A 25852-nucleotide genomic window follows, 5' to 3' on the forward strand; every position below is an offset into this window, starting at 1 on the left:
TTCCTTTCATTTTTTCTAAAAAAAAAATCAACATCAAAACATTTTCACTTTTTATATCACATAATTTTTTTTTTTTTTTGACAGTTTACACAAGAGGAAGTAGCAACCTCTGCTTTATGAAATGTGGTCTCCAACCGATTGAGCTACCCTTGAGACTTATATCACATAATTTACATTTTACTATTATTCAAATAAAAATCAAAATTAATATAAAAACAAAACTTTTTCACTTTTAAATTTCACTTTTTTACTTATTCATATCATTATTCTTATTTATTTTTTCACAAAAAATTATACATTACCTGGATTCTTAACAAACAACTTAACAACCCCTTGTTTATAACTTTATTGGATTAGGTGAACTCCCACGTATAACGCCAATATACCAAAGCATCTCTCCCGCTCATTCTTTATATCTTCTGATCCACTCTTTCTTTCTCTCAACTCACAACAATCAGCTGAGGATGATGACTGACGAGTGAATGGCGTAGTTGAGTTGGGGCTCGCGCTCAGCAACCGAGTCTTCACTCCTGCCAGCCGTCCTGACCCGCTTCTCTCCGAGTGGTGGTCCTACCAACGGCTTGAGCTCATCGACGACGAGGCGCCGGGGCTTTCACTCAGCAACTACCGTGGGCTCAAATCGGCCAGATCTCCCTCCTACGCTCCGCCAACATCAGCACCGAGAATCTAGTGCACGTCGCCGTCCGCCACAACCTCTACCGCTACGTCAGGCACACACAATGTTGTGGCTATTCATGATAATGTTACACTTTCCGTTATATTTTTGTTGTTAATTCTTAGGTTCTTTCTATATTTTTAAATTGTTTTAGTTAACTGAAAAGGAGGAAAATTTGTTGTTTTGAGGGGAATTCGACTGGATGCTTGCTTGTATTGACTTGTTTTAGGCTATGATTTGCTTAGGATTTGAGAAAGAAAAGAAAAATTGTTTGTTGATATGTTCAACGAGGTCAAAATTCCTTAGACAAATTAAACGAGAGCTCGAGCTTGTTTATTTGGTAATGAATTACCGAGTTTGAGCCGAGTTCGAACCCCTTTGAGGAAGAAATGAGCCGAGTTCGAACATCCAAAGCTCCGTTCGGCTCGGTTCATATGCATCCCTACCCTCAATACTCCCTTCTCCCTCAAAGGAAAGAAAAGAGTTGGAAAACTATCTACAATACTTAAAGAGGAGAAAGTTGGCATTAAATACCATCTGATATTAATATGTTTATAGTATAAAATGAAATATAGTTGCAATTGTATTTCTAACTTTGACATGGCATGAGAAGCTGACCGATTGTATAGTTGGATTTGTATCCGAGTCTTTGATTTCCCACTGATTAAATTGGCATCAAGGGTCATGCATATGTTGTTGCTGGTCTCCTTGTAGATGGTGTGTATTTTTTGAACGATTTTATCAAGTCAATGTATATGATCCGTATGAGACTATTTAAGGGAAAACCTCATTTTGTTAACCAATTTTCTAATCATATGCATTTCTTACAATGGTTAGTCCAATTCTATGTCTCTGAAGTACTATTGAAGTATGATGTTTTGACGAAGTTATAGAAGTCCGGAAACACATAAAGTTGTATTAATCCCAAAGCACACCTAGGAATGGATAGATTGATAGATAGGTTTGTGTGTGTGTGTGTGTGTGTGTGTGTTTTTGTCTTTCAAAAAATGATATGACTGCTATCAAGTGACTTAAGCATCAGATTGTTGCTTACTTTATAATCTGTGACTAACGTTTCTTTTTAACAACTCATTTGAACTTGTATCAGGAGATTCGCTATTTTACAGCCTCCTCCCAATCATGTTCCAACCATGTTTCCGGGGCCATTTTTTGGTTATGTGGTGGGATACACACAATGCCACTCAAGCACAGTGCAGTTGAATCATTCTGTAGCTGTGTTGAAGAACATGTCTTCCTCATTTTCCTTTGTTAGTTCCTTTCCAAGAGTTCATCCTTTTGCAGCCTTACAAATCAGTCTTGATGTGGGAGATGCATTCGATTCTAGTGAGTGTCTCCAGCCAAAAGTTTCTGAGAACCCGATTTTGAATGTGGAGGACCACGTAGTTGGTAACAGTCACTCTGCAGAGACTATTGAAGACCATAAGGAAAGGCAAAGACGAAGAAAGATAGGGTTAGCAAACAAGGGGAGAGTGCCATGGAACAAAGGCAAGAAGCATAGTGCAGGTAACTGCATTTAGGATGTGACATCTTCTCTATCAAAAATCTTGCTGACCGTACAGTTTTATTACACATACCAATTTTTTTTATTAATTCTGAAGTGCTACTATACTATATAATGCAGAGAGTCGTGAACGCATTAAGAGAAGAACAATAGAAGCCTTGAGAGACCCCAAGGTGAAGTCATGTAAGATTCAGTTAACTTTAGGTTCTGTCTTTTGCACAGTATGTTGTTTAACTAGAAGGTAATGTTTCATGTCAAAAGGCAGAACCATAGAATTGTTTCTGCAGATTTTTGGATCTTCATTTTGTTCAAAGTTTTTTGCTGTACTTTTCATTCAGTGTAAAAAGAGCAAACTTTTTGCATTATAACACAAAAGAAATTCTTTTGGATGTTATTTTCTTGCTTCCTTTATTCTTTATTTGTTTATAGGTACTATGCACCTTACAATTTCTTTTTTCTTCTATTAGCTAATTCATTTTTTCCTAATACTTCTTTGACCTTATCTTCCTTAACAATTTTCAGGTTAGGAAAAAGATGTCTCAACATCCACGACCTCACAGGTAATATTTATATCTTACAATCTTTCATATTTATTTTCCTCAACAAAAATGTTCAGGTATACACTATTTAAAACCTAATATTGGGTTAGACTTTGGTTGTGTGGGCATGTAACATAGATAAATTCTTAAAAGCTTACATCCAAGTGTGAGTATGCTGGATTTAAATTTTTTTGGTTGATTTTCTATTATATATGAAAAACAAAATTAATTTAGAAGGAAGGATTTAAAGAGTTCTACATTGAAGAATGGAGAGGGGCTGGAAAATAGGAACAAAAAAAAAGGCTTTGGGTCAAATTGCTTCAAGAATGATCTTTGTGGATTTTAGTTGGTTAATAGACATAAGGGTATTGGGATGGATTTAAAGACGATAAGGGTCTAATAACAGTCATTTTATGTTTTTGGCTAGGCTTAGAAATATTGAAGTTCTTACACTTTCTACTTGCAAGATTAAGTGCCTCTGTGGGGCACATATGTTAACTCTGTTTGTGACTTGAATGAAATTTAGGGTTGATTTATTTAACAAAGAAGTGTGATAGTCGAAATGTTTTATTTATATAATTAGATTGAAAGAGAAACCAGATTGGCAAGAACTCTTTTCCCTGGGACATTTTTCAAGATAAAAGGATTGAGCTTTGTATTGTAGACATACAATTCACTTGGCACCTCTAAGATGGACATCCAGACATTTTCTTAGCTGTGAAGATTTCGTTTTAAGCATTTCATTAATTCAAGAAGAAGAAGAAGAAGAAAAGAAAGAAAGAAAGAAAAAAATGTTGTAGGATTGTCTCAGGTTTGGTGAGCAAGTTCTTGTGACCAAGACGAAATTTCTTGTGGCTAGTAGAATTTGATCTTCCTTGGTTCTAGATTCACCTTAAGCTTAAAGGTATACCTGAAATTGAGGCCAATTTTTGACTCATGGCTCGTCTATATATGCTTGATAGGTGTCTTACCACGTAAGTTTTGTTGACCTCTAACATGACTGGTTGCATTACTAAAGTCAACACTATCAATTTTTTTTTTGTAGTGATCATATCAAGGAAAAAATAAGCTCATCACTTCGACGTGTTTGGCAAGAGCGTTTGAAATTGAAACGGTTAAGGGAAAGGTTCATTTGGTCCTGGGCGGAAAGTATAGCAGAAGCAGCTAAGAAAGGAGGGACCGATCAGCAAGAGCTAGAATGGGATAGCTATGATAAGATAAAACAACAAATAGCCCTCCAACAGCTTCGTTGGGTTGTAGACAACAAGGCAAAGGCAAAGCGGAAGGCAAAGGCAAGAGCAGAGAAATTCATTCTTTCATGGGCAGAAAGCATAGCGAAAGCAGCTAAGAAAGGGGAGAGTGGCCAACCAGAGTTAGATTGGGATAGTTACAATAAGATAAAACAAGAAATGGTTCTCCAACAGCTTCAGTGGGCTGCAGAAAAGGCGAAGGTAAAGGAGACGGCAAAGTTAAGAGCAAGGCTTGCTCACAAGAGAAAAGAACAGGAAGGGAAGGCAAGAGCAAGAGGAGAGATTAAGAGAAACACGAACAGAAAATCAAAGGAAGACAAAGATGACTTGGCAGTTGCCGAAGAGTCAAAACTTAAGCAGAAACTAATAAAGGTAATTGCCCAGGAGACCTCATGGATTTAAACTGTGATTTTCAAGAATAATGTATTTAACCATTTAGGGCCTGTGATAAATATGATTATCATTAAGCTTCTCATGGTTGTGAGTGGATCACTAGGTAAATGAGGGAATTGTTTTAGAACTGGACTAGTAATTGAATGGTAAAAGTGTTGCTTCAGCTTCACCTATAATGGCATAATTTAGGGTGACCTAGGACCTCTGCTTACTATTTAGTTTTCTTTTGACCCTTAGAACTAAACTGCTTATGTGATTTCTAAATCTGATTGTCAGTTTGTTTGGGTTCCATGCATTGTATTTCTATCTTATTAATCTGATTCTATATACTTTTCTAGGTTGTGTTATTTTAATGAACTATTTTCCATCTTATCTTTAGATTCACACAAAGAAATCCATAAATTGTCAAGTTTCTGGTCGGGCGGACTCGGTGGTTTCACATTTTGGAGCTTTGGAGAAATTGGACCTAGAACACATAAAGAGAGAAAAAACGCGAAGAGAAGTTTCACTAGCTGATCAGATCCAAGCAGTTAGAAAGAAAAAAGCAGAATCCACAGCTAGAGAAGTTCTCTCAGCATCATCCTCTGATACTGATCCAATGAAAAGTATAGGTTTCCACTGTTTTCACAAACAGTAGACCCAATGTATGGAAGACAAGGTGACCACTCTTTCTAATTTTGATCATTTTCTTGTTTCTGTTATAGAGCTGTGCTTTGTTCGGTTCTTGATGGTTATTACTTAGAAGAATATTGGAATCTCACAATATCCACTCCTATTTTAAGTAGTTTTAAGATCTTGATTCTCAATTTTTCTCCAATGCATCAATGTCAATTTGTTGTCTTAACCCTTGTTCAATTCTTTTTTCCCAAATAAAGAAAAAAAAAATCAATATTCTTCTCTCTTTATTGTTTTGTTTCCATGTATTCATGTTAGAATGGTGGCAAAAGGTCAATTGGGCTGCAACCACTGTGAGGTCAGGTTTGCAGTTGAGACTGAAGTCAATTTCTGTTAGTATAATGGAAAACAATTAGGTGATATTTGAAGTAGTTAAAAAATAACCTTCTGAAAAAAATTAAACTAAAAAACTGAAAATACAAAAAAGAGGTGGCTCTATTCGTATTAGCCCCCTTAATTTATTTAAAATGCTTATTTTTTATTTTACTTTTTACTAACTTCCAAGTGTGTTTTGGAGAGAAAAGTGTTTAATTTATGTAGAGCCTTATGTAATTTTTTAAAGTTTGGAGATGTAAATGAAAATATGATGGTAGTCCATGTTGGGATATAATTTTGATGCTGCAAAAATTATTGTTAAAACAAAATATACCAATCTGAAAATTAACAGTAAGATTAATAAAATGTAAGAGATAAAAAATGAAGTATGAAAATATCTTACAATGCTATAAAATTATGCAAGAATATTGTCCTTAAAGGTTGATTCATGCCTCCTGAAGTACTTAAATCAGTGCAATTGGATTCCTTGGCATGCGACCTCCTACTCTTAGGACTATACTGTAGCGGCTATCTTTGTTAATAACACACTTCCAAAATCGAAGGCTAATGGAAGAACCTTTATTTCCCTTATGAGATAATTTTCAAAATTTATTTGAGGAATAGAAGAAGGAGATATCTTCTCAAGAACTCTTTGGTGGAATTTTATAGAAGAGTGTTAGCTTACAAAATAAGCTAACATCCAACAGGCACAAAGAGGTCTTATCACGGACGGTTTTAACATGTAGGAGTGTAAAAGTCTAGTATGAAAAATGGGGTTGAAATAGCGAGCTGAAACGACACCGTTTTAGTTTTTTTTTTTTTCTAATTTTTTTCTTCTCTTTTTTCCTTTCAAAAAGCAATTATTAAATGACTACTAACCGCTTCGATGATTATGGAAGGCGGTTAGCCGATTTTACTAACCGCCTGTTTACCCCTAGTGGAAAAAGTTAAAAGACTTTTAGTGCCAACTAACGAAGGTTAGTTGGCCTTCCACTGGTATTAATATGAGCCACTTGTTCCAGTAGAAACATTACAAGAAGGATTGTCAGGTGGCTATGTTATTGGTGTTACCATTCAGTACAACAACTGCATGCCAAGGATGAAGATTAGAAATTTGATACAAGGGGCTCAAAACTTCTTTTGGGCCTGTTATAGATTGTGGAGAATTTTTGGGCGACCACTCAAAAGAAGAGTAATGCTAAACACACCATCATTTAATAGTGACAATGTTCATCAACCTTTAATTTTTATTTTTATTTTAAATAAAAATTGATTCAAGGACTGATATGTATTGTCACATTAACCCATCCGTTCCATTGAGATGGTAATGTAGTACTTGCACTCCTTTTTAGCAATTGCCCATTCAAACTCCTTTTTTATTATTATTATTATTATTATTATTTTGTCTCTAAGTGATTCATTCAAATTGCTTTGTTCAATGTAAAGAAGATTACGATCACTTAGAGCATTTTTATTGAGCTCTTTATATTTGACTTTTCTTTAAAAATTTGAAAAAACTCACAAAAAGAGTTATTTAACAAGCTCTCTACTTTATTTTAAATTTAATTTTGATCAACAAGGCTCTCCAAATACCAAGTGTCAAAAAGTGAAAGTTATTTAATTTTTTAATCTTATATATTCATTTTCCTTCTCTCTCATCTACTAAGAACAAAAAAAAATAAGAAAAATAATAATATTTAACTAAAGTAGAAAAATATATAGTGAGTTTGATATTTATTTCATTTTAAAACTAGTTCTTCAAATTTACAAAAGCAAGTTTTTTCTCTTCAAATTTAATTTTATATTATTTCTCTCCCCTCTCTTTTTTTCCTGAAAGTCTAAAACCTCTTCCCACCTTTTATTTCATCTCTCCCGCTATATCTCTCTCTCTCTCTCTCTCTCCAGACCGCGTCTCTCACTCTCTCTCGGCAGAGCACGTTGCTTTAAGTTCCTTGCTTTAGTTTTCTTTTCTTTTCCACTGTTTTCTCAACAACCAAACAAAATTGGTTGCTAAATTTTGGTGAATATGTAATTTCCTTGGTTGTTGAAATGCTGAATTAGATCTGTCAAGTAAGTTAAATAACTGTTTATTATCTTAGATTAATTTATTTGTGATGGTGTTGATAGAATGGTTTTTCATGTCAAGTATATGGAATTATCGTACATATGATTAAATGGTTTTTCTTTTATATCAAGTTTCTGGCTTTATGGTTGGTGCCACCATAGCTCTAATCTAGAATGCTTTTTAGTTTTTTATTTCTTTCAATTTAATGCCCTAGTTGGATTATATTTTCTGCAATAGTGAATTGGCCGTTTGAAATATAATGACACTTAAAAAAATTACCATTGAAAAAATAAAGAAAGAAATATACTTTTTATAAAAGAAATAAAGATAGAATCAATAAAGAATAAAGAAATTTTTTAAATGATATAAACTATAAAATAAATAAATAAAAGAAGCTAATCGGATGTAAGAGACCTTTAAAAACCTTTAGCTAAACTATAAAGTGAGTTTTGGATATCCATTTTGCATATAAATTTGCATAAACTATTGTGACTTGTACGTGAGCATTCTTAGCAGTTTCTTTGTCATTTTTCTTAAATTTAAAGCATCAAAATTATTTTTTACTTCCCTACTTATAGCTTATCTTTATTATTCATTATACTAATTAAATATCATTTCTTTACTTTTCTTTTCTTTTTTTGTACTTTTTTAATGATTCAAGAGAGAATAAGTTTTTTACTATTTTAATAAGCACAAGGATCGCTACAATAGAACCTTATACATTGAGTTGCACTGTAGTGATTCTAATGTTTAGAGATAATATAGACTTATACATTGAGTTGCACTGTAGTGATTCTAATGTTTAGAGATAATATAGACTTATACATTGAGTTGCACTGTAGTGATTCTAATGTTTAGAGATAATATAGAGACTCTGCTGTGGGTGGCTTTTTGTAACTTTTTTAACATTTTTCTTAAACTTAAAAAAGAAAACCACATATAGGGGAGCTGTGGATGCCCATCAGTTAAAATCTTAAATTCAAGGGAAAAGAGAGCTTCTATTTGCTAAAAACGCTAATACATCAACCACCAAACTGAATGCCTCCGGACTAAAAACACAATCATTTCAATAATATTTATTTACTCCCCCAGTAATAAGAAGCAACACCGATTCCAGGAGGATGAGATCTAGGTGTCTGATAGAACATAGCTGCAAGGTAGAACAAAAGAAAAAATTACACGTTTTTATCAAGATACCCTACTAGTCTTCCATCTCCCATTCATCTCCTTTGCAAATCCACCATTGAAAAACTCACGGTAGATTTGAAAAAAATATGGATGAAGATGAAAAGATGGCATTTCTCTTTTATCAACGCACCGAAAAGCCCCCCCTTCTCATTTCCAATGCTATGACGGTAGAGTAAATTGTAGTGCTTAGAGCCTTAATGAAGGAACTGCAAAAGCCCTAAACAAGTCGAACTGACAAACAAATAAGACACACCCATACATTAAGCAATACGAAAAGAACTTTTTAAAGTGAAATGGAGAGAGAAGCCATTTCACCATATAAAGGCAGAGCAGCACAAACAAGAAGAGAAGACGGATCAGCATCATCCAAAGGAACTAAAGGCAACGCCAAATGAATGAAATTGCAATCCAAAGCCCGTTTATGTCAACCTTAAAAGAACCTAAAAGGTTTATCAAAACATAATGTAACACGTCGGATCTACCTTCGAGATTGTAATAATATTTCAATTGAACAACCCACCGGGTATTCGAGCAACAGTGCGCCAAGGACATAAAACTAATACTGTCTAGTATCTTCAAAATCGATGAACATTATAACATAACCCCTGACAACATCCGAAGCCTTCTTACTTATCTACAGCATGCCTACAAGAATCAGCTTGAGGGTGTGGGCATCTCTCTTCTGGGCATATTACAACCTTAGTAACGGTTTCCACCAGGCCCCATGTTCCTGTTCGGAGGGTAGCTATTCTGGTATTCTGTGTTAGGCATGTTATCAGACCATGCTGGATTCGGTGGCCCTCCGCCCATGTTGTTCGGCGGCATCCCTCCCACATTTGGAGGTGGCGGCATCCCTCCCATGTTTGGCGGCATCCCCCCCATATTGTTCGGTTGCATTCCATTGTAGTTCGACGGCATGTAGTTGTTGGGTGGCATGTGGTTGTTGGGCGGCATGTTGTTTGGTGGGATCCCATTATAGTTGTTGCCACCCATATTGTTATTGGGTGGCATACCACTAAAGTTGTTGGGTGGCATCCTCCCCATATTATTGTTAGAGGGTACTCCGGACATGTTGGGAGGTACTCCAGCCATATTGTGCCCAGGATTCTGCATAGTCTGATTAGGCATAGGAGACCTATTTTGAAGATCGGGCGGTCCAGCCATATTGGGCCCAGGATTCTGCATCTGATTAGGCATTGGAGGCCTATTTTGGAAATCTCGGTTCTGAGTATTTTCCCTCCTCCTCTCAAAATTTCTTGATCTATCAAAATTACGAGGTCTGTCATTGCGCCTATTTCTCTCATTCGCTCGAGCATTGTTTCTGATCCATTCCTCATGGTACTTTGGATCATAAGGAACTGCTTGCCCATTAATGAAGGGTTCACCTGCATAAAGCGAAGGAAAGGTCAGAAGCAGAAAACCATGTACACTTTCATGCTTAACAGAAAATATTTTCAAGAACCATTCGCTGTATTCTCTTTCTTATTGTGTTCTGCTTGCCAAGCACCAAGGATCCAACTATCCCAATTCCAATACATCGATACAGGTAGCACATAAATCCCTTAAGATGCTAGTCAACAACTAACAAAATGTTTTACATCATCATGTGCCTTTCAACAACACATGGTCAGCATTCAAAAGACAATGAAGAAAAATTTTGATCCTGAAAACTGAACAGAAGTACAATTGATTCTCTGAATAAAGAAAAAAAACGAACTTACAATGGATAGAGTTCTCCTCCAAACTGGGTTGGAGGAACTTCTTCCAACCCAATCTATAAAAATGACATGTGTCATTTTTTTTTATTGACATGTGAGATGCGCATGAGTTTTTAGTAAAATTAATTCCAACTTTGTTCCTGCTATTAAAAAAACATGTGCATCTCACATGTTCAAAGGACACATATCTTATAGATTGAGGTTGAAGAAATTCCTCCAACCCAGTTTAGAGGAAAACTCTGTCCACTTACAATAATTACCTTTGATTCCTTCAAATTCAATAAACAAGAAATTATGACTCAAAATATTACACTACATAACATAGATGACTTTCTTTTAGTAGATTTCAAATGCTACGTGATAAAATACATGTACCCTTACCTCCATAATCTTTGTTCTTAACATCCAAATACGAATCGGGAAGAACCCATCTGACACCAGGCACTTCTGAAACATTAGAAAAAAAATCCATGAAAATTTCCTCGTGCCAAACATATTAATGAATATTAACTCTTATAAAGTAACAACAGAAGCAGAGCAGTTCAAAGAAGATCAACCTTTGAGCTTGTATGACAGCTCTTCAGACACAAGAGCCCCAAATGCATAGTAGCATCTAGTAGAAACTGAGTAGATCTTCATCCTTGCTTCGTCCTCACTGTAAGACACATACAAAATACAACAAAGAACTTATACAAACTAGATACATGAGAACACACGTGATGTGTAGCATAGACTTTTCTGAAGCGCACACATGATACATAGCATAACCATCCAACATTGAAAATGCCAATAACAATCCACCTTCAAATAGGAAAAACCAAGTCATACTTTAAAGGGAGGGCATTTGAACCAACCTGAAAGTATAATTTATTCCACCTCAATTATCTCAAAGATTATGAACATTTTCCACCAAACTCAAAGAAAAAAAAAGATCACGATTGCATATTTACTTATGACATAATTCATATACTGGAAAAGAAATCCCACTGAGCTAATAGGAAACAGAGAGCCGCCGACAAATGTATGGAAAGAAATCTATCAAAGCCAAATTCGCCAGCAAAGTGAGCGTGGTAACACTTTCTACCATATCTAAAGAGCACTCCCTCTCAGAACCCAGAACACCAAAAAACCTCATTTTTTCCCCTTCCAAGTCATTTTCTCGACAGCCAAACGCACATATATGTAAAACGACCACATTCATATAATTATATCGAGGATTTAAACAAGATAATGAATACAAACCAATATTTTCAACTCAACAGAACATAAAATCACATTAAGAGAACGATGGAAAAATAAGGTGGATGCTTTACATTAATCCGTGTTCAATTTTTGTCATTTTCCGTAAATTTTGAGACAAGATCAAATAAAAACTAGAGATGGAAAAGCCCATTACCTTCCAATAACCTTAGCTAGGGTTTTGATGTAGCTGTCTATAATCTCTTCCCTGGTTGGGTCACCCTCGGGCTTCTCGACAACGACGAGCCAGTGCTCGAAATCGCAACCGTCGAGCAAGATCGTCTCCTTGGGTGGCCGGTTCGACCAGTTGGGGTTCGGATCATTGAGCGACGACGTTGTCGCGCGCGTCGCAAACCCTCTCAACGGAGTCGAGGTAGAGACACGGCGGAGGGCCACGCCGGCGGCGGCGAGGGGGCGGAAGAGAGAGAGGGAGGAAATAGCGGGGCGAGAGGCGACGGAGGCAGCATTGGAGGTGGCTAAAGAGCGGGAGAAAAAGGAGGCTAGGGTTAGCGTTTTTGGGAGAGAGCGAGAGAGAGAGTGTATCGCCATGGTTGTTGCGCAGAGATGTTTCCGAGAGGCGGAAAAACCCTAGAGAGAAGGGGTGGGCGAGTTGAGGAATCGAGGGTTTTGGGGTTTTATTTGTAGCGGATATTTGGACGTTGGGAAAATGCCCTTGGGCTTTGGGGAAATGGCAAAAATATCTTCCCCGCCTTTTTGGTTTTTCTTTTGAGCAAATAGAAAAACAAAAAATAAAAACCAAATAAGTATAGATAATTTATTAATTTTACCAAGTAAACCATCGATTTACAATTGTCCTCCAATATATTAAAAAAACAAAAATGTGATCCAATGTTTTTAAGGGTACATTTGTCATGCAATTTTGCATACCAAAAGTGTGTTTTTAAGCCGAATCGTAAAAAAATATATTATTTAAAAGTATAGTTTTTAAAAAATTGTTAAAAACGTAGAAAAATATACGTTTTCAAGGTATAAGTAAGGGAGTGTTTTTAAAAAATATACGATTTTAAATGTTAAATTGTAATTTTTCCAAACGCTTAACTGCACTTTTTAAATCATGTATTTTAAAAATTGCATTTTTTGGGATAGCACACCTAAATGGATAGAGTACATTAAATTATTACATGTCTAACCCCAACCTTAAGTAATTCTAGCTTGGGTCAATTTCTTTTTCTTTTTTTTTTATGAATAAATGCTAAATTGGTCAATGTAGTTTGGAGTTTTGACAAATAGTTGCATGAGGTTTAAAAAATAACTAAACACTCTTTAGAGCATTCATATTAGTTTATGCATATTTTTATGCAAAATAGCTAATCAAAACTCATTTTATCTAGTTTAGCTAATAAATTTTAAAAGATACTATAAATTCGATTATCTTTTTTTTATCTATATCATTTAAATATTATTTCTTTGTTTTTTTATAAGGATTGTATTTTTCCTAAAGATCCTATTTTTCAACTTTTGGAAAAAGAAAGATGTGAAAAGAAAAATAGTATGAGAACATTTTGGGAAAAATAGATGTGGAGAGAAATAATATATTAATGAAATAAATACGTGAATAGTATGAGACTACGAGCTACATGTAGCAGTGAACTGTTCACAAATGCAACAAGAATATATTTTGCATTTGAAATGCATAATCCAATGTAGATGACTTTTTAGTGTTTTGCTTATCTATTTTAAATAAAAGTAAGAAATGACTAAGCCAATGTGAGTGCTCTTATGTAAGCAAAAAAGACAAGTAGTAAATGTCATTGAAAAAGTTGATAAAATCTATTAATGTGCCAAATCAAACCCAATTATATTGTGACACATATCATTTATAAATAAAAAGTTAAAAAAAATATATTAAAAAATCAAATGTAAAATATTTATGTAAAAAATAAAAGGGTTACATGCAATTTTGGTACATATGGTTAGGCCTAAAATCAAACAGACACTTCTGTTTCAAAAAGTATCACAGCTAGTACCTGTGATTATTAAAAATACTCATTTAGTACTTCCGTCAATTTTTCATCCAACTATTTAACGGATCTTCACATCAGAACGAATAAAATGGTGACACGTCCCGAATGCCAAATGCCACATAATGATAATTAAAATAATTTATTAAAAAAAAAAAAGGCTAAAAAATCCACCCCCAATTTTAGCCACCCCCATTTTGCTAAAGGGGTAGCTTGAGCCACCTCCAATGGCCACCATGGGGGTGGCTGAAGGTTCAGCCTCCCCCAAGGGCCAATCCTTGAATTTTTTTTTGTTTTTTTTCTTTTTTAATTTGATCTTTGGGGGTGGTTCGGCCACTCCCTTGCTAGCCATTGGGGGTGGTAGCCACCCCCTTAGCAAAATGTGGGTGGCCGGCCATCCCCAATTTTTTAGTCTTTTTGCATTTTTTTTTTAATAAATTATTTTCATTACCATTATTTTACTATTTTTTTAGCAAATGTCGCATCAGTATGTGGCATTCAGGACATGTGTCACCATTTTACTTGTGCTGACGTGGAGATCCGTTAAATATTTGGATGAAAAATTGTCGGAAGTACCAAGTGTGTATTTTCAATAATCACAAGTACCAGCTGTGATACTTTTTGAAATTGAGAGGTCTGTTTGATTTTATGCCTAACCACAGGTACCAAAATTGCATTTAACGCAAAATAAAAAGACCGGTGCACCTAACTCACAGTCTATCTATGAAATATAAAAGACGAGTGACAACTTTTAAATTTGTATTTTGGGACTTCAATCAACACAATAAACCCACGGTTGTAAGTGAAGGCGCCACGTTAATTTATTTGCTTGCCGGTTAATCAAAGCTATGCCGTATCAATTTAATATTTTGCCTTGAAATCAATATTGTTTTCTTTATATAGTCCTGAGGGGTAATTTAATTGGCTGAAGTCCATGTCTCATGAAGTAGAAGTCACTACTTCTCTACCCTTATGCGGACATGCCAAACGAGCCCGAAAAAGAAAATAATATATATTATTTTCTTTTTTGGGCTCGTTTGATTTGCGAAATGCATATTTTATTAAGAATGAGAATAGTTATTACCGGGAATAAAAGAGAATTGAATGAAATAACTATTTATATTCCTTAGTTTGGCAACAACACACATGCTTTAATTGGAATTTAATCAAAATTACTAAAAGTCCTATGCTATTTATTATTATTTTTTTTCAACTCACATTAAAAATAAAAGAAAATAAAGTGGATGGCCACTAGAGGAGCTCCAGGGTGGTACGGCCACCCTGATTTGTGCCACCCTGAAGCAAATTTGGGGTGGTCGTAGCCACCCCAAAATGAAACAGGGGTGGTGTGGCCACCCCCGGCCTCTTCTGTGGGTGGCCAACCACCCCAATGGATGGTGTGGCTACCCACTTTATTTTTTATGTTTTTTTTTTTTTTTTTTGAAGTTTAAAATAAAGTAAAAAAATAATATGTGTTTTTAAAAAATGTATTTCATTACTTGAGGAATAGCTATTCCTAAATTTTTTTAGAAGAATAGTTATTCATCGGTGTATGGGATTAGTCATTCTCACGGAAATAATTACTATTCCAAAGAATAGACCCCTACCAAACAAAAAAATAATTATTCTATAGGAATAGTCATTTCACTCAAGAGATCTATTCCATAAACCAAACGGACCCTTAGTCTATATGAGTTTGCAAGGTTTTCGGCAAAACATTCTCATTTTTTGTTTTTTTTAGAATAGTAATAAGAATTTATTGATATGATATAAATGCGAAAGAGTTTTGAACTTTATATGAAAAAAAAGTGAACAAATTGTTTGGTAACGTGAGAAAGAAGTTTGACTTTTTTTATTAGAAAAGAAAAATAAATTGCCAATCGGATTAGGTCTACCTCCGACCTCATAGAATATTAAGCTCATCCAAGTGTACAGAACCTTCATAAACTCCCCGCCTGACACCAACAAAAGGGAGTTTATAGTTTTTATTGCAAAAGGTGCATCATAACCCAGAACTTCAATTAGCACATTATATACTCACAAATCACTTATAATAATCGCTTTTACTTATGCTTCTAGTTGCATTTATTTAAGCTTCTAGGGCAGGCCATCCCAGAAGATACCTTTTAATAACATTTTCTTCATTAGGCCATCTTCTATGTCCCACCTCATTTTGGTCTCATATTTTCTTAATTGAGGGCGGTTTTAAATTTTAGAGGCCCTTTACAGATGAACGTTACAATCATCATAACGCTTATCAAGTTTATAAACTGGCGTGACAGTCTACATGACACTCACCATGTGATAGTGATTTGTATAAAATATGTACAATCCAATTATTTTTCTTTTCAATTTACTAAGCAATTAGTGCGAGTAATTAAGGTAAATCCCTACCTATACAGGTCATCTTTGCAGTTTCCGACCTACTTAACTGCTGAGGGGGAGTTAGGGTGGGAAGGTGGTGAGGCAACCAACACCAACCCTGCTCAGTCAATATTAGGTTCACCAGGAAAAGCTTCCCCTTTCAGCTTTCTTGAAGCACTCTCCCAACTTTCCAAACCCCACCAAAACTCTCATTTGGGAAGAAAAAAATGAAATGAAGCCCAAGCCCAAGAACTGTTTGTTTATGTCCCATGCATGTCAATAATATCTAACTTGGTTTCTCAAGCTTTTTTAACTTGCACGTTTGCAACACCTAGTTTGGTGTGTTAGCTCATCTCCTGCGTCTCTTCTTTACATATTCCATCTTAACACATCACATTTTCACTCTCTCCTTGTCTCTCAATGGAACTGCCAGTGAAGGGGCCCGTTTCCAGTGGCCGGAGAGTTCCATATAGAATAGAAACCAAAAATTTGTCCTACAAATTATGTGGAAGTACTCCAAGGAGAGCTCCTAAATTCATTTTGAGGCATGTAAACTGTGAAGCAAGGCCTGGGGAGATCACAGCCATTGCTGGGCCCAGTGGAGCTGGAAAAACCACGCTGCTGGAGACTCTAGCAGGAAAGATATCATCACAGAGGAAAGTGACAGGGCAGGTGTTGGTCAATGATTGGCCTATGGATGTCGACCTTTTCAGGAGAATATCGGGATATGTCAGCCAAGATGATGCTTTGTTTCCATTACTTACAGTACAAGAAACCCTCATGTATAGTGCTCTGCTAAGGCTAAGGGGTGGGAGAAAAGAGGCTGCCATTAGAGTAAAAGATCTGATGAAGGAGCTTGGGTTGGAGCATGTTGCAGGCTCGATGATCAGTGGAGGATCATCAAATTGTGGCATTTCTGGCGGGGAAAGGCGTCGAGTTTCGATCGGAGTTGATTTGGTTCATGACCCGGCTGTTCTTTTGATCGATGAACCAACTTCTGGATTGGATTCAGCCTCAGCTTTTCATGTGGTGTCACTGCTCAGATCAATGGTAGTAAATCAAGGTAAGACAATCATTTTAACCATTCACCAACCTGGTTTTCGAATCCTCGAGCTGTTTGATCGCATTGTTTTGCTTTCAAATGGATTCGTCATGCATAATGGATCATTGAACCTTCTGGAAGAGGGGCTTTGGTTGGCTGGCCATGGCATTCCTCCCCATGTTAATGTGCTTGAATTTGCCATTGATGTCATAGAAAGCTTGGTCATGCAAACTTCAGAAAATAGTGAAGAAAATAGTGAATTCTCCAACAGTGGAAAAGATAAGCTTCTCTTCTTTCCAAATTCTAGATTTGAGGAGATTTTAATACTTGGACAAAGATTTTGCAGCAACATTTTCAGAACCAAGCAACTCTTTGCCACAAGAGTCATACAAGCCTTGGTAGCCGGATTTGTAATGGGAACCATATTCCTGAATGTTGGCAATGAGCAAGGGAAAGTTGCCTTACAAACTCGATTTGGGTTTTTTGCCTTCAGCCTCACTTTCTTGCTATCTTCCACAACAGAAGGCCTGCCAATTTTCTTGCAAGAGAGAAGAATTTTGATGAATGAGACTTCAAGAGGAGCATACAGAGTATCTTCTTATGTTATGGCAAACACCCTCATCTTTATTCCTTTCCTTTTAATGGTTGGCCTTCTGTATACAACTTCAGTTTATTGGCTGGTTGGTTTAAGGAAGGAAATCGATGGATTTCTCTACTTTTCTCTGGTGGTTTGGATGGTTCTATTGATGTCCAATTCATTTGTAGCATGTTTCAGTGCTCTGGTGCCAAACTTCATCATGGGCACCTCAGTGATTGCAGGATTAATGGGCTCTTTCTTTCTCTTTTCTGGGTATTTCATATCAAAGGAAAACATACCCAATTACTGGATTTTCATGCATTACTTGAGTTTGTTCAAGTACCCATTCGAGTGTTTTTTGATAAATGAGTATGGTGGAGAGCAAGGGAGGACCAGGTGCTTGACATTTGAGGAAGGACAATGCAATTTGAGTGCAGATTTGTTCCTAAGACAGCAGGGTCTGAAAGAGTCACAGAAGTGGAGCAATTTAGCTGTGATGTTGGGTTTCATCATTGCGTATAGAGTGCTTTGTTTTTTCATTTTATGGTGCAGATGTTACAAAACCAGAAGCTAGATAAACTTTACAGTTTCAGTTCTTTTCTTTTTCCATTCTTTTTACTCATTTTTGGCTAAGGTAGTCAAAATAATGTATCATCTTATTACACATATATGATTATTATTTGCATAAGGGATCATGCCCAACAATGAATCTTTTCCCCCAAAGCACTAAATTGGGATTCCCTTTTTTTTTTTTTTTTTTTTTCCTCTTCCAGAAAGGCCATTGTGTACATGAAGGTGAGAATATTTTCTTGAATATTTAAGTGCGAAATTGTTCAAAGTTTATGAATATTGTTACAAGCCATTTTCTACAAACTGCTCTGCTCAGTGTTTATACACTAGGGCAGGAGCAAGAATTGTGAGATACATAGACGAAGGAGGACAAATCTTAGACTCAGATTATTAATTTAAAAAAAATAAAAATGAAAAAAGAAGAAGAAGAAGAAGACTATTTACCTACTGTGCATGAAACTTCCCAAACTAGAGAGGAGGTTGTTGAATGCTCAAAAGCCTCTCCCGTTGTAGACCATAAAATAACAAATTCAAACGAATTCCCAAAAAAACAAAAAAAAAAACAAGGAAAAACTAAACTAATTTTTTTCTTCCTAAGCAAATATTGGAAAAGGGGTACATGAATCAAAACACCAAAAAAAATGGTGGGCTCTCCAATAATAGACCCAAAATGCAACAATGTAGAACATACAAATAAATAGTAGGAATGGGTCAAAAATTGACCTGGTCAATAGGGGCCACATAAAGCAGTAAAAGCACTAAAACAGGTTGCGGCCGAAAAAACGGGACAAGGAGGCCACGCTGATGAGCACGGTGGACTGGCGTGATGGAGAGCGCGACTGACGGAAGAAGTTAGATCTGGTTTTTAAAAAACCAGGTGTAAAACTCCGACCAGTTTTGATGTGATGGAGGTGGCCAATGCATAGTGCGGTGGAGAGGGCAAGCGGTGGAGCTCAGGGCGGCAGTGGAGGAAGGGTAGGCGCGGTGTTTGTGGGAGGATGAGAAACCAAAAGGGAGAAAAAAAAACACACTACAATGGGGAGAGAACACAAGAAGAGAACAAGGGAGAGGGGGAAGGGAGGAAGGAGGGAAGAAGAACCATCCCTTCTCCCCTAACAAGCGCACAACTAGCGGAAAAAAGCCTCACCAAGGAGGAAGAAAACTCATCTTAAAAGAGCGGAGAGAGCTTCTCTCTACAAAGAGAGAGAAGCGGAGTCAAAAATAAGAAGTTACAGTTAGGAAAAACTAAACTAATTGATTACAAAAAGAATTACCCCATTGACAGTTCCACAGAAAACAAATTGAGGTGTTGTTTGGCAAGCACTTTGAAAGTACTTTACATGCTTTGAAAACAAAATTTTAAATGATTTTTGGTCAAAGGAGGTCAAGAAGAGAACCTTGAACACGGTGTCAAATCAACATCTCATTAATTGCTTCGGTCATATATTGAATTGAAGGTCATGGTAGCAAATGAGGTGGTCATGTTTCCTGATGATGAAGATGAATTATACAGCTTTCCTAACCCTGAAGATGCTGTGTCAGATGTATTCTTCATTTCAGCCTTATATTTCCGGCCTCTACCATCATCATCTGTATCCATGAGCTCAGAAAGCAGGCCTGGTTTTGTTATCTCCTTGTCATTTACATGTATTTCACCAAGTAGCATTCTGACAACAGTGGACATGGGTGGTCGGAGCTTTGGCATGTCTTGGGTGCAAAGAAGACTAATCTTTAGAAATCTGGTAGCCTCCTCGACATCGAAATTCTCATTCAATGATGTGTCCACCAATCTCAGCAGTTCTCCCTTCTCATGCAGTACCCACGCCTGCAAGTCTCTCTTTAATAAGTTCATCAGAATTTCTAGCTTTACCGGAGATAACCAATGTTAAATATATTGGAAAGATATATTGAAGAAGAGACAGAAAGAAGAGAAGAGCGAGAGCGGAAGAATATAATGGACTACATTTTAGTAAGACTGATTTATATGAAGTAACAGAGATCTCCATTTATAGTGATAGGCAAATGACCTAGTAGACTTAGGAAAGGTAAACCAAGATGAGGAAATGACTTATTCTTTTTACAGCCATAACAATTCACTATGCCATTTGATTGGAGAGAAGAGAAAACTATTGTGCAATTTGTTTGGGCAACCTGCTTTCAGGGAACTATTGTTGCAATGTTTTTAATTTACAATAATACTTCCAAAGAGTAATAATTTCCAATCGATAGATTCAAACCATAAACTACTACTTAGAATTCCAGAAGATAGTAGGAACAGTATTTATTCAATGCATATCTATTTCCTTTTTTGCTTTCCCATATTTGATTTTGAGATTATTTTTCCATTTAATTAATCAAAACAATGCTTTAAAGTCCGACTTGGAAGATATGAAATCAATTAAGTCATTAGTTAGTTGCCTTCCTCACTTAGCAACTAAAAGATCAATACACTCATTTGGATGGTTCAAGAAACAGGAAATTACCTATATATATATAGAGATATAAAAAAAAAAAATGAAATGAGGAAATACTGACCAACAATGGTTGACCTAGGCCAGATGAGGGTGGTAAATCTGTTTTATTACAGAAAAGATATACTGGAAGTACTGTTTTGACATGTATATACTTCATGCTTTCCATGCAGTAAATGAAAAATAAATATGCCCCATATCCTACATGATCTCATTCTCTAGTAAGTTATAGGTTAGGTAACGTTGTCATAAAGGGGCCTGGTCTTGTTGAAAAGATAAGCTAGTATTTTCTTATGTTCGACTCAAATTTCTTATTTTGGTTTTTGAATCAGAAACATTAATTGTGAATTATATAGTAATATGGATGACTGGACTCAGAGATAAGAATCACTTGACAACAGCAGTTGGTTTCAAAAGAAAGAGTGGAGGATAATAAACTCCAAAACACACAGGAAGTTTAGCAGTTGAGAACAAGGATGTGGCTTTCCAGCTAGCTGATGGTAAGAACATCATTTCCTTGAACACCTACCTATAATCTCCATTTTGCTGTTTTCTTTCTTAAGATCAGAATTAATATGCAGAAAAAGATATTCAATATCTTAGTCTGAGATTAAAATAACAACCCTAAAGAGATTAAATAAAGTGATGAACCTTAAAATTAGCACTGTGTGCTTTCTGCTAAAAGCAGCACACAGGGAAGTTTGATTGAGTCGTCAACAACAAAAGGATACAACTGAAGTAGTCACGAACACAGGTCTTATAGAGAACTCAAAAGTAGCAATTTTAGTTTTGAAAAAGCTTTTACAGTGACAAGAAAGGATATGGAGTGGTTTTCAACCCTTTTGGACTTACTCTAATGAAAAGCTTATATAACACCTACATCTAGGACTTCCATACCTTGGTAAAACAACATATACCTAAACCAGAAGTACTTAGACATCTCAGACCATACCAGAGAGCAAGTTCATTCTTAATAAATCCACAGCTAAAGTTGATGGAGTGATCCTCATCCTCACTCCTATTAGAGGTGTTGCATGATAACTTTATTTAGAAGCCATGCTTGTATGTATTGTACTCATGCAGAAGACCGTTTTCTTTAAAATACTTAACTAGTTAAGGCTATCAATTATCCTTTAAACCTTCTTCGTATTGAAAACAAATTATTAACTTAAAAAAAAGAAAAAAAAAAGAAAGAAAGAAAGAACTATAAAGTCCTTACCCTTTCAAGAAGATATTGTTCTTCAGCAGGTAACCGCCTGTTTGTGTTGCACCTCCCACTTACAATTTCTAAGAGCAGAATACCAAAACTATAAATATCTGCTTTCCTTGTCACTTGACCTCGTAGTGCATATTCAGGTGCCAGATAACCTCTACACAAACCAAACAAGGACACTTGAACATATGAAAATAATCTAAAGAAAATTAATAAATATTGCAAAAAATGAGGTGAGAAGCTCAAGAAGGAAAACAAATCTTGCCGCATTGACACTAATTACAAGTTTGAGGGGCTATACACTTAAAACCCTTTTAGGCCAACAATATTTTATGGGAAGGTTTTGGCATAGCAAATGTAATATTCAGTTAGTGCCTGTTTGGGTTGAACTTTTCAGAGTGATTTCAACTTATCAAATAACTAATTAAAAAATCAATTGGAACATTAATTAAAAAATAAATAAAAAAACCAAAAGAATTGATTATTGGGTCTGAAGAAGATATATTACATGACAGCAAAAAAAAAACACACAAGTGACCATCTAATCCATAAAACAATGAACTCTCGGATTCTTGAGGTAGTATAGTCTGATGGACTATCAGATCTCCTATAAAAAAATCAATTGGTTGAAACCACCGATCAACTCCTAATGATGGCACATGGTACTACTTTACAGTCTACACAAGTCACAAGCCCTTGTTATAGGACAACAATCAAAACAATGTCTTAAGTTTTTACAACCCATCGAGCAACCTACAATCATAATTACCTTTGCAGAATATCATTCTGACAATTATACACAATTGAAAAGGTTACAACTTGAATTTACAAACTTACGCTGTTCCAGCAACACGCGTGCTAATATGGGTCAGGTTAGGTGCAATGAACTTTGCAAGACCAAAATCTGAAATTTTGGGTGTCAAGTCTTTGTCAAGAAGAATATTGCTTGCTTTGATGTCCCTGTGAATAATATGTGGGCTGATCTCTTCATGAAGGAATGCAAGTCCCCGTGCAACACCAATGCAAATTTTACGCCGTTTTTCCCAACTGAAATGGATGCTACTGTGGCCTCCACCTAAAAAAGTAGAAAAGGAGTATGAGGCATTACCTGGCCAACTAATGGCTTCCTATGAAGAATAAACAATTGAATTACCAAGAAGTGTTTGCGCAAGGCTATTGTTCTCGAGGTAGCCATATACCAAAATCCTATGGTTTCCTTCCACACAGCAACCATACAACTTAACCAGGTTGTCATGCTCTACTTCTGTGATCACCTTTATTTCTGTCAAAAACTCCCGCACCCCTTGCCTTGAGTCAGCTGACAAAACCTTTAAAGCAGCCAGACTGCCATTTTTAAGTCTTCCCTGTTCAATTACAAGAATTTTCGAAGAGGAAATAAGTCACTAGAAGCAAAAATCAAAACCACCTTTTTAACATAATAAAGTGGTGATGATCAGTATTCCTTAAAGAATATGGATGACATCATATACAGTATGCATGCACCTTATAGACAGAACCAAAACCTCCCTCCCCAATTTTACTTGATGGACTGAAATCATTAGTGGCAACCCGCAATTCCTGGTAAGTGTACAGGTTAACATTCTCGATACCTGTAAGCTCTATATATGTTGAATCAATTAGAAGCTTTAAAATACAAAAACATATATATATATACACACACGCATGTGTGCATGTGTGTCCAAATGTGCGTCTGTGTTTAAAAAATCTATGCCCATGCTCAAGAGAACACAGAAGATAGTCAAAGCATGGTATACAAAAGTTAGGCAGTTTAAGCATTCAAAAAAAAAAAAAAAAAAGCCTTAAACTTCGTTTTGGAAAAAGCAGGCATAAAATCTGAAGTTATCATAAGACCTACTATCGATGCCAATTGAGCAGCAAGTGAGTTTAGCAAATAACACTAAAATTCTTCCTCAGCATTGTTTACTAAGGCATAAAACTAGAATAAACCAAACAAAATAATCCTCTTCGTACAGTGTCCACGCTAGAAATGTATGAAGTAAAAGTTAGAATTGCTATTCCATGTTAAGAGTATATGTGGGCCTGTCCCACATTGCTCAAGTGTGGAGATGTTTTAGTAATTGGCTTATATAAATAAGCCCTTGTTTGTCCCACATTGCTAAGGAATGAAATTCATTCCTCATGTCTTCTCTATAAATAGAGAACACTCTTATATATTCAATCACTCTTATATATTCAAATCACTAGAGCACAAAATGCCACTCCCTGAGATTGGAAAAAGTCTATGAATTTAGAAAGCCTTTCGGCATATCATGGTAGAGAGCAGCAAATATAACAGCTAAAACTTCTTGTCCAAGTAACCAACATTGGTACAGACGATATTGGACAGAAATCAGTTGATCAAATGTATGTGCAAGGTCACAATGTATTATGGGGCTTTTGTCACCTGATAAATTAACCATATGAAGGAACAAAAGAATAAAATTGTCAAAATTTGTACCTTCAACGCCTTCAATCGTTTGTTTATCAGAGGAAGTCTTTTTTTTCCTAAAGAAAGGGCAACAAGTCATCACCAGCTTCTTACTATCAATACCTCCAACAAATCAAGCCCTGCCTGTCAAAGTAAACCATTTTAACACAAACCTGTCATCATATAACTGTTGACTGCCAAAAATCCTAGTAACAAATATTAATTAGTAATTCTGCTATGAGGAAGGGTGTGTGAAGTCTAGAAACCAACGTTTGGTGGTAATAATTGAGCACGTCTATCAAGCTAAGAGAACAAAAACATGGCTGCCACAACATTGGAAATAGCCACATCCAAACTACCTGTTAAAGAATATTGGGCTCTACCATGCTCCACATACTCATCTAAACGTTTCATCCTTTATATTAACTATTACCTCAGAATCATGTCTGATTGGCTTAAATTTTCTGTTCTCAAGCAAAATTGACTACACAGAAGCCAGTTTACCAATTATGATAATTCTCCAAGTACAACCCAAAGTAAGTTCTACACACAAACAGCCACACCCACGTGCACACAAGGATTAGTATCTACAGTAATTACCTGGTCGAATTGCTAGCAATTGGGGCGGTCAAGTGGGTCTCATATGAGCTCTCTCACATTACCTATCCAAATTGCAAGCAATTTAGGCAAGTAATTTTCGTGGATCCTTATCCCGCTGCACACACGCATATTTGATAGCACTTTTAAGGAAAAAAGTAGAAAATCCTTAAACATCCTTCATAATAGAGATCGAACTAAACTCATGAGATACAAGTTGTTAAAGTTTCCATTGGAAAACCCAGTGTAAGCAACTGAAAAAAGTTTGCAGTATAATTGTTTCATATATTGTAAAGGCACCCAAGTCCATGTAAGATTCCAGCAAATTATAAAATGTCATGTAAACTCACAATTGAAATGAACACCCAACCCCACGGTGTGGTTTTCATTGAATTGAACATTTTGAACTATAGTCCCCATATATTCCTAAACAAACGATGAACAAACTTAAATTAAACAAGAATTTCCATCAAATCATTTCAGTTTCTTATTCATCTATATTTTGACCATGGACATAACAATCGGCAGCTGAAAAAAATGAAGGAAAACCCAAATTATAACTCTTTGGCCTGAGCTTATCATTTTCTGGAAAGAGAATAGCAAAAAGCAGAAGACCCGGAATCATCCTACATAGTAAAATTAACCCCATTTTCTCAGAAAACAAACAACTAAAAAGAACAGATAAAATGTCAACTCACTGAGAAATCCTTAGAAAATTCCAACTTGATGATTGGAGAAGATTTAGCCTTTGGACCCGTACTGCTAGCTTTGAACTTTGCAAGAGAGAGAGAGAAAGAGATCTTCTGACGTTGGAGCTTTGCAGTTACCAGTCTTATACGATGTTGTGTGTCGTGAAATGAAAGCTACAAATTTAGGCTTGGAAAACCGCAACTGGAAAAGTTTCAACTCTCTACATTTGGAGCCCATTTTGGGTTCTGGATTTTTTTTTTTTTTTAATAAAATATATAAAAATTAAGAATTATTTTGGTAGGTGTCAAATTTTTTTT

General features: G+C 35.9%; 4 protein-coding genes across 6 annotated transcripts; 2 read left to right on the forward strand and 2 right to left on the reverse strand.

The window, feature by feature from the left end:
* Positions 1–401: 401 nt before the first annotated feature.
* LOC132174944 (histone-lysine N-methyltransferase, H3 lysine-79 specific-like protein) lies at positions 402–5224 on the forward strand. The gene is made up of 6 exons (XM_088514104.1): positions 402–742; positions 1785–2200; positions 2319–2391; positions 2726–2758; positions 3783–4359; positions 4760–5224. Coding segments are annotated over exons 1-6 (1359 nt in total). The 5' UTR covers positions 402–740; the 3' UTR covers positions 5018–5224.
* A 3775-nt stretch (positions 5225–8999) lies between these two features.
* On the reverse strand, positions 9000–12226 carry LOC132175251 (multiple organellar RNA editing factor 8, chloroplastic/mitochondrial). The gene is made up of 4 exons (XM_059587125.2): positions 11738–12226; positions 10899–10996; positions 10723–10788; positions 9000–10008 (listed from the first exon to the last, which is right to left on the reverse strand). Exons 1-4 carry the CDS (start codon positions 12127–12129, stop codon positions 9323–9325), a joined length of 1242 nt encoding a protein of 413 aa, XP_059443108.2. The 5' UTR covers positions 12130–12226; the 3' UTR covers positions 9000–9322.
* A 4062-nt stretch (positions 12227–16288) lies between these two features.
* ABCG10 (ABC-2 type transporter family protein) lies at positions 16289–18131 on the forward strand. The gene has a single exon (XM_059588233.2). The coding sequence runs from the start codon at positions 16347–16349 to the stop codon at positions 18117–18119; it is 1773 nt and encodes a 590-aa protein (XP_059444216.2). The 5' UTR covers positions 16289–16346; the 3' UTR covers positions 18120–18131.
* A 1377-nt stretch (positions 18132–19508) lies between these two features.
* On the reverse strand, positions 19509–25761 carry LOC132176257 (cold-responsive protein kinase 1). 3 transcript variants are annotated; one of them, XM_059588411.2, is made up of 7 exons: positions 25544–25761; positions 24279–24392; positions 23303–23409; positions 22953–23163; positions 22637–22874; positions 21806–21956; positions 19509–19952 (listed from the first exon to the last, which is right to left on the reverse strand). In XM_059588411.2, the coding sequence occupies exons 2-7, from the start codon at positions 24346–24348 to the stop codon at positions 19542–19544; spliced, it is 1188 nt and encodes a 395-aa protein (XP_059444394.2). In that variant the 5' UTR covers positions 24349–24392; positions 25544–25761; the 3' UTR covers positions 19509–19541. The 3 variants fall into 3 exon arrangements, with proteins under 3 accessions (XP_059444394.2, XP_059444395.2, XP_059444393.2); XM_059588412.2 differs by having other exon boundaries at positions 19509–19940; positions 23303–23418; XM_059588410.2 differs by having other exon boundaries at positions 23303–23418.
* Positions 25762–25852: the final 91 nt, after the last annotated feature.

Source organism: Corylus avellana, chromosome 3 (assembly GCF_965113065.1).
Source record: "Corylus avellana chromosome 3, dhCorAvel1.hap1.2, whole genome shotgun sequence".
Classification (NCBI taxonomy): domain Eukaryota; kingdom Viridiplantae; phylum Streptophyta; class Magnoliopsida; order Fagales; family Betulaceae; genus Corylus; species Corylus avellana.